Below are 13218 nucleotides of genomic sequence, written 5' to 3'. Positions count from 1 at the left end.
CAGACTTGGAACTGTTACATTTTACAGGATAACAGTACAAAATAACGCTCATAAATACAATTTATTTAAATTCTAGAATAATATAGATTTGAGTCACATATACATAAAAGGACTTAAATTTAATATTCTTAGTGTTTGTAGCTTTAAATTAGTGAGTATAAGTATATTCAGATAATTTACATTATTTCTAAGAGAATTCGAAGATAACAATTACCTCTCTTTGATGCACTAAATTATAGCACGGGTCCATATAGAATTTTGATGATTAATTTTAGAAAAAATTAAAAAATGTTTTGTAGGTTTTTTAGATTATATGGACATAATATTTCAAGTATTTAAAATAATATTAATAAAAAAATGAAGAGTCAGAAGACTCACTATAATAGATATATGATATTTAATATCTAATATTGAAAAACTTAATTAACTTATTTTTAATTTAAAAAAAAACATACATGAGAGTCAGAGCAGAGGTTGCAAAAGCGGCGGTCATCCTGTTTGATTTTTTTGGTTGGACAATTTTCATAATGATAATACATTATAATACATAGCGAAAAAAACATTTATTTTTATTAAATTATATTATTAATCAAGATTTTACCATGATGGAAAGGGTGTCCTAAAAAAAATTTTACTTTCTTTACGCATTGCTAGTATAATATAAAAAAGTTTTATTTAAATATGATGACTAAGTCAAATAATTATAATATAATTTAAAAAATTTACAGAGGACTTAAACTTTACCTTCATATATCCTTATCTACACCCAAAGAAAAACCTCAATCAATTTTGATAGAGAAATTTTATCAAGGGTTTATGATAATGTTTTATTAATACGAACAAAATAATTATTCTTATGAATAATTATTGTTCAAAAAAAAAAAAAAATCATCATATTGATAAATATATCATAGATTCAATAGTAATGATATATTTATCAAATTGAACAATGAATTTATTATATAGGTCGAGGTTTTTCTCTGGGTGTATGATAATAATTTTATGGTTCAAATATTATAGCTAAAATGTTTGCTTAAAAAAGGGTACGTATCTTCCTAATCACACTAATGTAATTTTAAGTAGATGATTATAAACTTAATCCAAACTAATATAAACCTCATTTTATTTGTCATGTTATGATAAATCTTAAAACATCTCTCGTCGCAGAAATACATCATAATAATATTAGATAACATGATTTTGTTACTTATGCCTGCTATTTTCTTTAACAAGTACAAAATAAAACATTTTTTTCAAAATTTTCCTAACTCCAAAATTTAAATGAGGCTCTTAGACATTATATTAGCATTATACTCTATGCTTTAACAAAAAGATAGGAAATCTGAATCTTGAAATCCCGGGTCATGGCCTTCTCCCGCCCCTTACTATAATCCTGACTTGCTGATTACTATATTCCCTATAGACTGTGAATACCACAAAAATTATGTTTCATTGAACTTCATTTCATTTTACGAAAATTTCACAAAAAAACATTTATAAGTATATTTGATAAAATACACATGTATATTAAACAACATGCATTATTATAGTTTTTTCGAAAAACATAGTTTATTTAACCATATAAAGTCAACAAGAAAAAATTATTAATGCGAATCCTCAGCAATATTTGTACAGCTGCTCCTGAATAGGATTTACATATTGTAAGAAACCTAAATATTTTAAGAGTTGTAGATCGTGCAGTTTTTGTTAGGACAAAACTTCAGTAGCAAGCCGTAGTTACTATGTAACCTTTAATCAATATCATGCCAAACTCACCTGAGGCGCAACTTCTCTTATGTGCAAATTTATTAAGTTTTTTAACTTGAGATTTTTTTCATTAAAAATAACTAATAGCACTTAAAAAATTGTTTTCATTATAAAAAAAATTGAAAGCGAAAGACCACAATTAAGCTTTTAGATTAATAAAAAATGTGTTTGTTTGGGTTACTACAACTTCGAGGCTTTACACATATTTTAACATATAGTTGAAATATTATCTTCGAAAACTATGTTTATAAACAAACAAAACTTCGATAAATTAAGATTAAGCAATTTAACATTATGATTTTAATAAGAACTGTGTAAACAAAAAAATAGTAATCTTGCACCCATCTTAAGTACGTTTAAAACTTATTTTCCTATTAATGTTAAGATTAGGGGAGAATGTTGTACCTTGCTTTTATTTAAAATACTCTACAAATCTCTTATTTATAATAGTCTTTAATTACGTGTTAATAAATAGTATACTATTTGGATTTTATACTTATTTTTATAAAATTTTAAGAGTTTGTAACGTAATAAAATTATAATGAATATAAGAACACAAGTAAATATATTCAAAAAGTGCGCATCATACATCTGTAGGTTCAGTGTTACACATATACACACAGATTTGTTTAGTATATTAATTTAAGTTAAATTTTCCTTGCCCTAAATACCACATCTGTCAACAGATAATCAATGCTGTGGCAACACTGTTCAATGCCCTCTCTCATGCGTTATCAAACCGCATTGAGAAACTATGGTTATGTTAAAAAAAAGTCATCTTCTTCACGCTTTTGAGACAACAGCATTGTCAACAACTTTATAGTCATTACATTGCTGTCAATTTCCAAGATGGAGTGGGTCGTTTTCGTCTGTCCTGGACTTAATAATGACATTGCATTACAATCAAAATCAAGTTATTTAAATAAGACCAAGTTACAACATATTTCCCTATATTTTTTCATAATGTGATATATTTTATTGTTTATCCATGGCATATTATATTTAACACGACATTTTTTTTTTACATCTTTTCTCTTTCTACATCACACTGTTTCGACTAGAATTCCAAGTGAATATTCCACTTTTAGATAAAAAGACATAAAGTTTACCTGTTATACTGTTTTATCTTTAACTACTTCACCAGTACAGCACTCATCTCCCTTTTCCAAGCCATCAATTTACCTTTCTCATTTTTTTATATACCCCATGTATTTGTCTCTACTTATCTATTCATTATTCAACAATATATTTAGCTCAAACTTTTCCTTTTTATAAAATTTATCTTCCAAACAATGGATTTGACACATTTGAACTATTGAACATTTAAGAGTTAATCTTTTATCAATAAAAATACTAAGGCTTTATTATTACATTTGGAACTGTTATTAGCTACATACATTTAAAATAAAATCATATTTACNAAGGCTTTATTATTACATTTGGAACTGTTATTAGCTACATACATAAATAAAATCATAAATTTAAGTCAGTTTTATTTAGTAAAAATTATAATATTTTTGCAAAAATAATTCTACCAGAATGTATCTAAAAAAAAATGACGAAGAAGGTTTTTATATTTAAATAGATCTAACACTGCTTTTAAATACGACTATAATCCTAAGTATTCATTTATTTAAAATATTTTACATTTCAACGACAAAAATAGTTATGTCTCCCAATCTATTAAACATGTATAGAATAAAAATTTATTTTCAAAATTAATTTATAAATTATCATTATGATGTAAAACGTAAGCATATGAAATTAATATTGAATATCATAGAGCGTAAAGTCAAATAGTTGATTAATTTAATTATATGTTTTTCTTTTATAATATAAGTCATGATTTTTTTAATGCTAGTTAACATGTGAAATTAAATAAAATTAAAAATATTAATTTTCATTTCCAAATAATTATAAAAATATTTATATTAAATGATTAACGTGAGTTAATTTAGTTTCAAGGTGTAAAAACACAATGATATATTTTTTTTTATTAATTTGTTAGAAAATTATCTTAGTCTTCAATTAATATCATAATTTTATTTGGTAAAAAGTAAAAAAAAATGATTTACTAAAAGCATAAAAATTATACTTAAATTTGTTTATTAAAATTTTTTGAAATAGTTGTCTAGTTTGTATAGATTTTTCTTTCATAAAGTAAACACACTTTATTCATATATCATTTAATTTTAAACATAAATTACTAAATCACGCAACTTAATTTATGAAGACAAATAACATGGATTACTTGTCTATTTATTTTACAATTTCTTTTATTCTTACTTTAAGTTGAATTATTGTAAGTCAAATACAACAAAAATATTAGTATAATTAGTTTTAAGAAAATGTTGAATAAGATGGCACGATGTGACTGAGTCACTAATGTGACAGTGCCTAAAGTGTATTGTAGATATAAGTTTCAGTCATGGATCCAGAAGTATAAATAAGTAAATTATCTTTCTATTAGAAAAGGTCACAATGGCACTTAATGGGCAGTCGATCTATTATAGATCAAATTTTTACTATTACGCAGTTATTAAAAAAGCATTATGAATTAAAGACTTGTATATGTTGTTTGTTGATTATAAACAGGAACATAATTGAGTTGATAAAGAAGTGTAATTGAATGCGCTAAATTTCTTTGGTATAACAGCTAAAACGGTAAGAATAATCATATTATGTGCGTATAAAACAGGTTGTTACGTTAGAATCAATCTACATCGATATATCAGAATTTGAAGTTAAAACCGGGTTTCGATAGGGAGATGTTTTAAGTTCAGTATTTTTAAATATAATATTAGAAATAGTAATTGAGAAAATTCAGAACAAATATGACGGATTAAACTTGGAAGATTATAAAAGTCAACATGGAATACCAGCATATACAGATAATATTATCATATTGGGATCAGATAGCCAAGAAATAAAAACATGCACCAAGAAACTAATAACAAATAGTTAAGTCATCGGACTACAGACAAACGAATCTTAGACGAAGTATATGGTAATATCTAGACGAGAAAATGAATAAGAAGCTATCTGGAATTACAACAGTTATATAAAAGGCCTAAAATATAGTAGTTTTACTACAATATAGAAGAATACCAATGGATTAGTCACAAAAGAAGATAAAATAGTCTAATGATATGAGTTTTAAAGTGGATACCCAATGGGAATAGACCATTTGAAAGACCAAAACAATGGTTGATAGATAAAATGGACAAGAATAAAGCACAGATCGGATTATAGTATAGAGATAGGTCGAATCAAGTTTGTGTTACGATAATGGACTATGACATTTGGAAACCGCAGTAGTAGTATTAGCCACTTGCTAATACTATTACTTCATACTATCAGCTAACTTAGCAGATAAAAATTTTTGCTATCCATATAACATTTTTTTTTGAAGAAGAAGTAGAAAATGAAACACTCTTTGAAACTGTTAATTTATTACAAAAAATAAAATAAATAAACAAATAATAATTAAATCCTAACTTTTTAAAAATTACAAGATAGTGTATTATTTAATTATGTCAAATTATATAAAAAACACATTTCTTTTGTTTTTGGAAAAAATCTTTCAATACATACAAATTATTATAACCAGAAATTAAATTATGAAGTTAAAACTTACACTGCAATCTTAACTTTAACACAGAGAAAAATATTAAATTATTATATTTTATTGTGTGATAGTTATCATAATACACTGCGAGTACAAGAGAGCCCTCTTTAAAAAAAATCGTATCAAGATATACAATTACTAAGTATTGACCTTTCATAAGAGTTACATTGTATGTTAATATGTTTTATATTTATAGTAAATAATATTTAATTATATTTAGCATTTATATTTCGTATAAATCAAATTTTATACGTAGGACGTCCTTATATTATAGGAACCTGTAAAAAAAGGGTGAGTTTTGAAGTTTAAATCCCACACTATGTTTAATCTTATTTTACTAAAAAAACTAAAATTTGAAAAATGATGGCAAAAACCACTTTTGAATGATTATTCAAATTAAAAATAACATTTGGTCTATATTAAATTTGAGTCTTTTAAAACATGAATTCTCATCAATTTAAATACAGTTATATATATAAACAGAATCCTTCAAATATATAGATTATTGAATATATTGAAAAACAGTACTAATTTTAATTATTTAGAAATAAAAAATCAAATAAACTGAATTACTTGAATATATTGATAACAATTCACTGGGGATAAGCTCGTTGATATAAAATAATTCATTATTTATTACAATAGCTTCGAGATTAAAAATAATGTGTAATATAGGTCATTATTTTGTAAAACTGAAAACAAAGCATTTTTGTAATGTTTGGTTTAACTATGAATTTCTTGATCTATTATTACAAAAATATAATATAGTCTATTATTTGTAAACCTAGAAGTAGAACACTTTTGTAATGTTTAGATTAATTGTAATTCCCAAATTATTGTTACTATCAGGAAGTAAATATTTATAAACATTTTTGAAAATGATTACTATATGAATTTTATAAAAAGAAAAACAAAATATGTTAGTATATAAGATGAAATGGAATGAATTGAAGAGAGGAGAGAGAGAAGACCTCGAGAGTACCGAAAGTAATCTTTTTCCGTGTGGTACGTTTGTGACATTAAATTTTTATTTTGGTGTATTATTTATTTATCCGTTTTTAAGTGTATCAATATTTTATATGTTTTATTTTGATTGATTATATCTTTATTAACTACATTTTGCGTTATTATTGAACTACTATAACTATAAGTTAGAACAAAAAGATTGTTCCATATATAAATACAACAAAGTGGCGCCCAACGTGGGACTCGAACCCACGACCCCGAGATTAAGAGTCTCGTAAATTTATTTACACGTAGATTACACAGCATTTACACCAGCAATAAAATTTTAGATTAGAAGTTTAAAACTCATATTTTATTATCACATTTTTTATGAGATTTCAATTAAAGTGGTTAACTACAAAAATTAAAATAATATTTTAACTTAATTAACACACAATTTGTTTTTTTTTAATTTAGCCAATATCATAGCATAGATATGCTGCAAAAATTATTTTCTAGGGGCCTCGCAATATAAAATAAATAATAAACAAAGGGATCAAACCGATGCATTTTAACAAAAATTAAATTTGTAATTGTAATTTCAATGTATCATACGCATATCTGGCCCAAAATTGCCTATACAAGTCCCCTTATAATAGTTAGGAGCTAAAGAAATTTGAATCAAAAAAATAATATGGTAAATATAGTTAAAATATTTTATAAACTTTACTGACATAAATCAATATTCATGACATTTATATTGTATACTACCATTTAAAAAACAATAAAATTTGTATTCAAATATACAGAAATAAATAAAAATGACTTGAATAAATTATAATTTTATGTATATATATAAATATTTAAGCCGTTGAATACAAATCTACTAAATCCAACATGAGCAAAGGATTTCTTATTTACTAATATATTTTACTAAGTAAAATAGAGGTTAATTTTAATCTATAAAATAAACCGGAAACAATGAATTTTTCCGTTTAATATACCAGTTAAGGTGGTTTCACTGTAGTATGTTAAAATATATATTATAAATATTCCTAAAATTTAGAAATATCTGGTATACATTCAATATATACTTTAAAGTATATTTTTTAATAGTATTATAATCAAACATATTTCTATGTTGTACAAAATATATTAAATGATTTATACTATTGTTTTTTAATTTAATTCCACTAATTCACCACAGAGGCGGTCAAATGATTTTGTCAAAAGAGTGCATAAATACCTTTATAATCAAAAATTTAGTAGGCGCTGTAATTTCACATTTCACATCTTTTTTTATTTTTGTTAACTATATCAGGATATTATTGTGAACTAATAAATATACATACATTTTTTTCTTCTTATTAAGTTACCAAAATATAAAATAGATTTATATATAAAAATGTCAAATAGAGTATTAGTAAATAATTGATTACTCTCCGATACCAGTTACAATTAAAAAACAAAACGGTTCTTTAAAATTTATTTGAATATTTTATTTAATACGCTAAAATACTTGAACTGTATTTTTCAATAACACAGAAGGCGTATTTTATAATCTGTTTGCTCATTTATTTCTTATCAATGTATTTTCATCGTTATTTTCTAAATATAAATAATTTTAGAAAGAAAAATAATTTAAAATCATACTAATTTTATGTAGGAAATTGTGAGTCAGTTAATGTATATAAATATTTTGACACTAAATAATGCTTAAAAATTAATTTTAAAATTATCTATACTAACCTCTGAACTCTAATTTGAATAGTCGCTCCCCGCTGTATTTTGGCACTTTACAACAGTTAAGTCTTATTACCACATGCATAGCAAAACATAAAACTAGCCAGTGTGGCTGCGCATCAACGACTGGAGATGGTGTAGTTGTTGAACCAACCCTGTGATACTACACACCTGCTACTTATTGGCGCAACAAGCCATTACTTGTTGAACGTCAAAACTCTCTATGTAATTTTAGTGCTGCCATCTGTTTTAAATTTATTATGTATGAAATTAAAACTCTCACATAGATAGTGTATTTTATTATAAACATAATCAATATCTAGGTGGCGGTGCGTGTATTGATCATCTGATCACTAAAAACGAATAACAAATATACTTAATTATTAGTGATGGGCATAATCGAATGATTTCGATAATCGAATGATTAGTAATCGAGACATTTTCATAATCGAGTGAATCTCTCGAAAAATCACTCGAAGTTATAATCGTCTGCTCGTATGATAAGAATAATCAACTATTATTATTTATCGAGAGAATCGAAAAATTATTCGAAATATGAATAAATATACCTATAGTAAATAATTATTAATTTAATTTTGCTTTTTTTATTTGTTGGTGTTTATTTATAATTATTATATTAAACTATAATTTAGGAATAATAATAACAATAATATATTAATAATGCATTATTAATAAGTGCTTTAAATAAAAGACAAGTTGTTATTTTTATTATTTAATAACTATTACCTATATTTTAAAAAAACCGATAACAAATTTAAAAATAAAAACATAAGATAAGGTAGCAATAGCCGGCTTGACCATCATAATTAAAATACCTGATTCCACACCTAATTGATTTTTCATAAATTCACAACTAGTGAGAGAATCAGAACTCAGTAGTTTAGCCAGTTCAGGACAAAACTTTGTTCTAATCGTCACATACTTCCCAAAAATGTGACAGATAAGGTGTTGTCATGAGTAGCGATTGAACGAGTTGAAAATAAGAAGACTCGAAGTCAATAATTTAATAATAATTCGACTATAATTTATGCTAAATAAAAACTTAAAAACTTATAATTAATAATTATGACAGAGGTAATAAATTTTATTTGAGAAATTTTTCTAAAATTAAAGCAACTATTTTATCACTAACATAAAGTAATTAGTGTCAATAAACTTTAAAGATAATAAGTTTATTATTGTAGAGACTTATTATAACAAAAAATATTGTAAAAATTATTAATAATTAATTTTAGAAGGAAAAATCGTTTACTTTTACATCCTAGGATACTTAAATTAATCGAGTATACTTGATTTTTCCAAGTACTCACATCATTATGCTTCAATTACTACGTCCGTTATGTTTCATATATCTAGCAGCACGTCCATCCATTTTTTGGATTTCATTCAATTCAAAAATATATATCTATTTTATATTTTTATTATTACTAATGAAATTAAAAGGAGGGAATTTTATGCATTTCTCTATTCTCTATTATTACTAATGAAATTAAAAAGAAGGAATTTTATACATTTCTTTATTCATTTTAGATTGTTTTTATCTATGACAATACAATTTTTAATGTGTTTAGATATTTATTTTATATTAACGAAAAAGCTGTTTTAAATAAAAATTATTAAATATTTCATCGTTTAATAATAAAAAGTCATTAAGTATATTTACTATTACGTCAGACTTGGGCATTATTAAAATGGAATTTTAATTGAAATTATTATATTTCATTAATTTTTTTTAAATAATTCTTCATTCTGCTGATTATTTATTCAAATACTAGAATTAATTACTAAATATTTCGTTATACCTCATAAATATTTAATGTATATATTATTTCATTATGAAATTAAATAGCTATAAAAATATAGCATACAATAAGCTTTATGTGTTAGAATAAAATTTATTCTAATGTGCACAAATTTAATTTCATTATAGCTTCTATATGTGTTAGTTAGAGTATTAGTTATTTTACAAATATTAAAACTTTTGTTTTAATATTTGTTTATAAAAATTCATGATTGTTTTTTGAGAATATCAATTCCACAACATTTCAAAATAGTTTGGTAATGCAATAACTTAATACTAAAATATAAAATGTTATTTAACTATTGTATTATTGTTTCAAAAACTTTCTAATAAGCAATTTTCAAAAATATTTCAAACCAATCTTAAATTATTCTGATTAAGATATTAACTAAAATAAATTGTTAGCTTGAATTATTCGATCCAACAAAAATTTATCACTATCGTCAGTTTTTAAAATTTATAATAATTTGAAAGTATAAAAAAAGAAAATTTGCTCTTCTTTCACTCACGAGTATTTTATATTTAAAAAAACGGCTGTTGACTGACAACGGCTTTATAATAAGTTGTAATGATATGAAATCTTGTTAGATTTATATATTGATATTTATAATCATATTCGACTGTTGTACTTGTAGTTGTTGGTTTCACGTTATTATTACAGATTAAAGATCACCTATTGATTATAAAAATGGTTTGGTAACATATTAAAGTGCACTACATGGTTATATTTTTAATTTTAAAATGTTTTTTTGCTTATCACTTTTATGTGGCGATATTTTCCACATCTCAAAGTATCAACCCAAATCTTAACCCGGCCCTGCTTATATGTATTAAATTTGTATTTAAAATTTAACAATATTTCACAAATACTGTACTTGCCCCTCCAAAAATTTAATTACCCTTTTCCGCTCTTTAGGAAAAAATTCTGTCACCATGCCAATTAATGTGTACAAATTAAAAAATCCATATTAATTATTATGCGTTAAATATGACGTTCTAAGTTTTAATATAAATATTTAATTGATATTTTATTATTTAACTATGCATACTGCACATTACAAATTTGTCCCTGTAAAATTTATGTTGAAGTACATCTCATTTTAGGCCATATATATTGAAATAATGTAGAAACACTTGTAATAAAATTACTACATAATTTGATTACATTGATAATATTTTGATTGCTTTGAAATTAATTGTATTCATTACTAAATTTTTTTTATTAATTAAGTTTTTCTCGATATTTTTTTTTAATTTAAAAATATTACAACTTTTTATAATATTAAATAATATTACGTTTTTTGTTATATTACAATACATAATTTTTTTCACATAAGCCCCATCTTACAAGTTAAACAAGTCTACAACAATACCTTTTGCATCTTAGAAATTTGAAAATAAGCTAAGGATCAAAATATTAAGATGTATTTTATTTTTTAACAGTATGTGCCTGACATCGTCTGTTTTATGGATGACATGCTTTATTTAAAAAAAATATTTATTACAATATATACTTTTCAGTATTCTGATCATTAAAAAACTGTAATTTAGCAGATCAAAGTTATAAATCATAATAAAATAATTTAAGTTAGAAAATTAAAATAATGGCTAAATTATCTGATTTGATAGGTATAAAAAGTATACTTAAATCAATTCTGATGTTTTTCATTACTTAAAAATAAGATTTAAAAACATAACAACAAGCAGTACTATAGCTTTATTTTAAGAAGATGATATTATACATTCGACTTTTTTTAATATAAATGTTGTGTATAAATATTATTAATTCATGTTTATAGATTTACATAATGTGCAAATTATAAATAATTAAATTTTCAAGAAAAAATTACGTGGTTACGCAAAAAGCAAATAAAGAATTTGGTATACATTATATAAACGGATATTCATTGAAAGAAAATGTAGCAGATATTTTTAAATTCATCACATAAATATAAAAAATCATTTAATTTTTCCAGTAAAAAAAAAATTGCTACTTAGTGTTGTAAATCAAGTAAAAAGATTTAATAACTCAAAAAGTTTAATAAAAATAGGAGTTTCAACATTTTCTATATGAAAAATAAAGGATTTAATTAAAAAATTACTGCTTTCTGAGAAAATTCATCGTTTCAATCATTTTATTTTGTATAACAAAAATGTACAAAAAATATTTTAAAAGTTATAATAATGTCACTGTTAAACTTTATGAAGTATAATTTACTACTTATTAAAAAGCCGCAATAATAAATTTTAAAATTGTTCAAGTAATATAAATATTTTTGCTAGACTATCTAGATATATACAAAAAAAAAACTCACCAAATATAATAGATAAATAGAGTTAATAGTATAAATTCTTACACTATCAAAAAATGTTTTTATTAGAAACACAAATAAAAATAGAAACATATTTTTTGATTGTCAAAGCAAGTAAAAGTTACTTACGATTTTTAAATCGTTAAATATTAATAAATAATAATAAAAATTCATTAGTGATAAAGTAAGTTATAAATATCATAAATGTCATTTATTTTTTCCGGAAAAAGCCGAGTTTTATATTTTCTTTTCTGATGATTTCTGTATTAAATAATTTTTTTATTTATATAAAGCAAAACATTTAGGGTTTAAACTTCGTACCTCAAGCATGAAATATATAAGTTTTACCGACTAAGTATCGGTACGTCACATTTCTTGAGTGGATAAAACTGGCAATTTAAGCTAGTTCAAATTTATTTTCCTTGGCTTAAAAGAATCAAAAAAATTTAAGTAAGTTTAACTTTCTATACTATGTCAATTAAATTTATATAATATTTATAAAAATCAGTGTACTATCCTTGTAAAGCATTTTAAAATAAAATAAAATACAAAACTGAGAATTGTAACACAAAAATAGCATATTTTTGTACGCAATAGCAATTTTTACCATAAAAACAATGTATAGTTCGAAATTATTTTTTTCGTATTAAAATATATTTCATAAGCTTTAATTTAAAATATGTAAAAAAGTGTCAGTATTTCCGAAAAATGTTCAATAATTAATTGGCGTATAATTCAAAAAACAACTAATTTAGAGTAGAATAACCAGATAATTATAATCAGAAATATGTGATTGACAAGTGTCCACGATAGCTAATTTAAAATTAATATCACATAGTTAAAAAAAAACTTTACATTTAACTCAGGTAGATTTTAGTTTATAATAAAATAGAAACTCACGATTAATATAAAAATTTTACTTAAATTTACAAAATTAAACAACTGGCATTTAAATTTTACTGTTGTTTATATAAAGAAAAGCTCATTGAACATTTTAATTT

The 13218-nt window shown here is 23.4% G+C and overlaps 1 protein-coding gene across 3 annotated transcripts in view; it reads right to left on the bottom strand.

Moving 5' to 3' along the window:
- The window catches only part of LOC126904276 (otoferlin-like), a 56366-nt gene extending 48143 nt beyond the window's left edge, over positions 1 to 8223 (bottom strand). For 2 of the 3 annotated variants that reach the window (XM_050683180.1, XM_050683179.1), the window contains exon 1: positions 8090 to 8223. In XM_050683180.1, the coding sequence (XP_050539137.1) occupies positions 8090 to 8168 (79 nt within the window). In that variant the 5' untranslated portion in view covers positions 8169 to 8223. The remainder of the gene's footprint in view (positions 1 to 8089) is intronic. The other variant, XM_050683181.1, reaches the window with a different exon arrangement.
- Positions 8224 to 13218: the final 4995 nt, after the last annotated feature.

This window comes from Daktulosphaira vitifoliae, unplaced genomic scaffold (assembly GCF_025091365.1).
Source record: "Daktulosphaira vitifoliae isolate Bord-2020 unplaced genomic scaffold, ASM2509136v1 Scaffold_4, whole genome shotgun sequence".
Taxonomy (NCBI): domain Eukaryota; kingdom Metazoa; phylum Arthropoda; class Insecta; order Hemiptera; family Phylloxeridae; genus Daktulosphaira; species Daktulosphaira vitifoliae.
The sequence above is the reverse complement of the archived record's forward strand: the minus strand, read 5'-3'. Positions and strand labels throughout refer to the sequence as shown.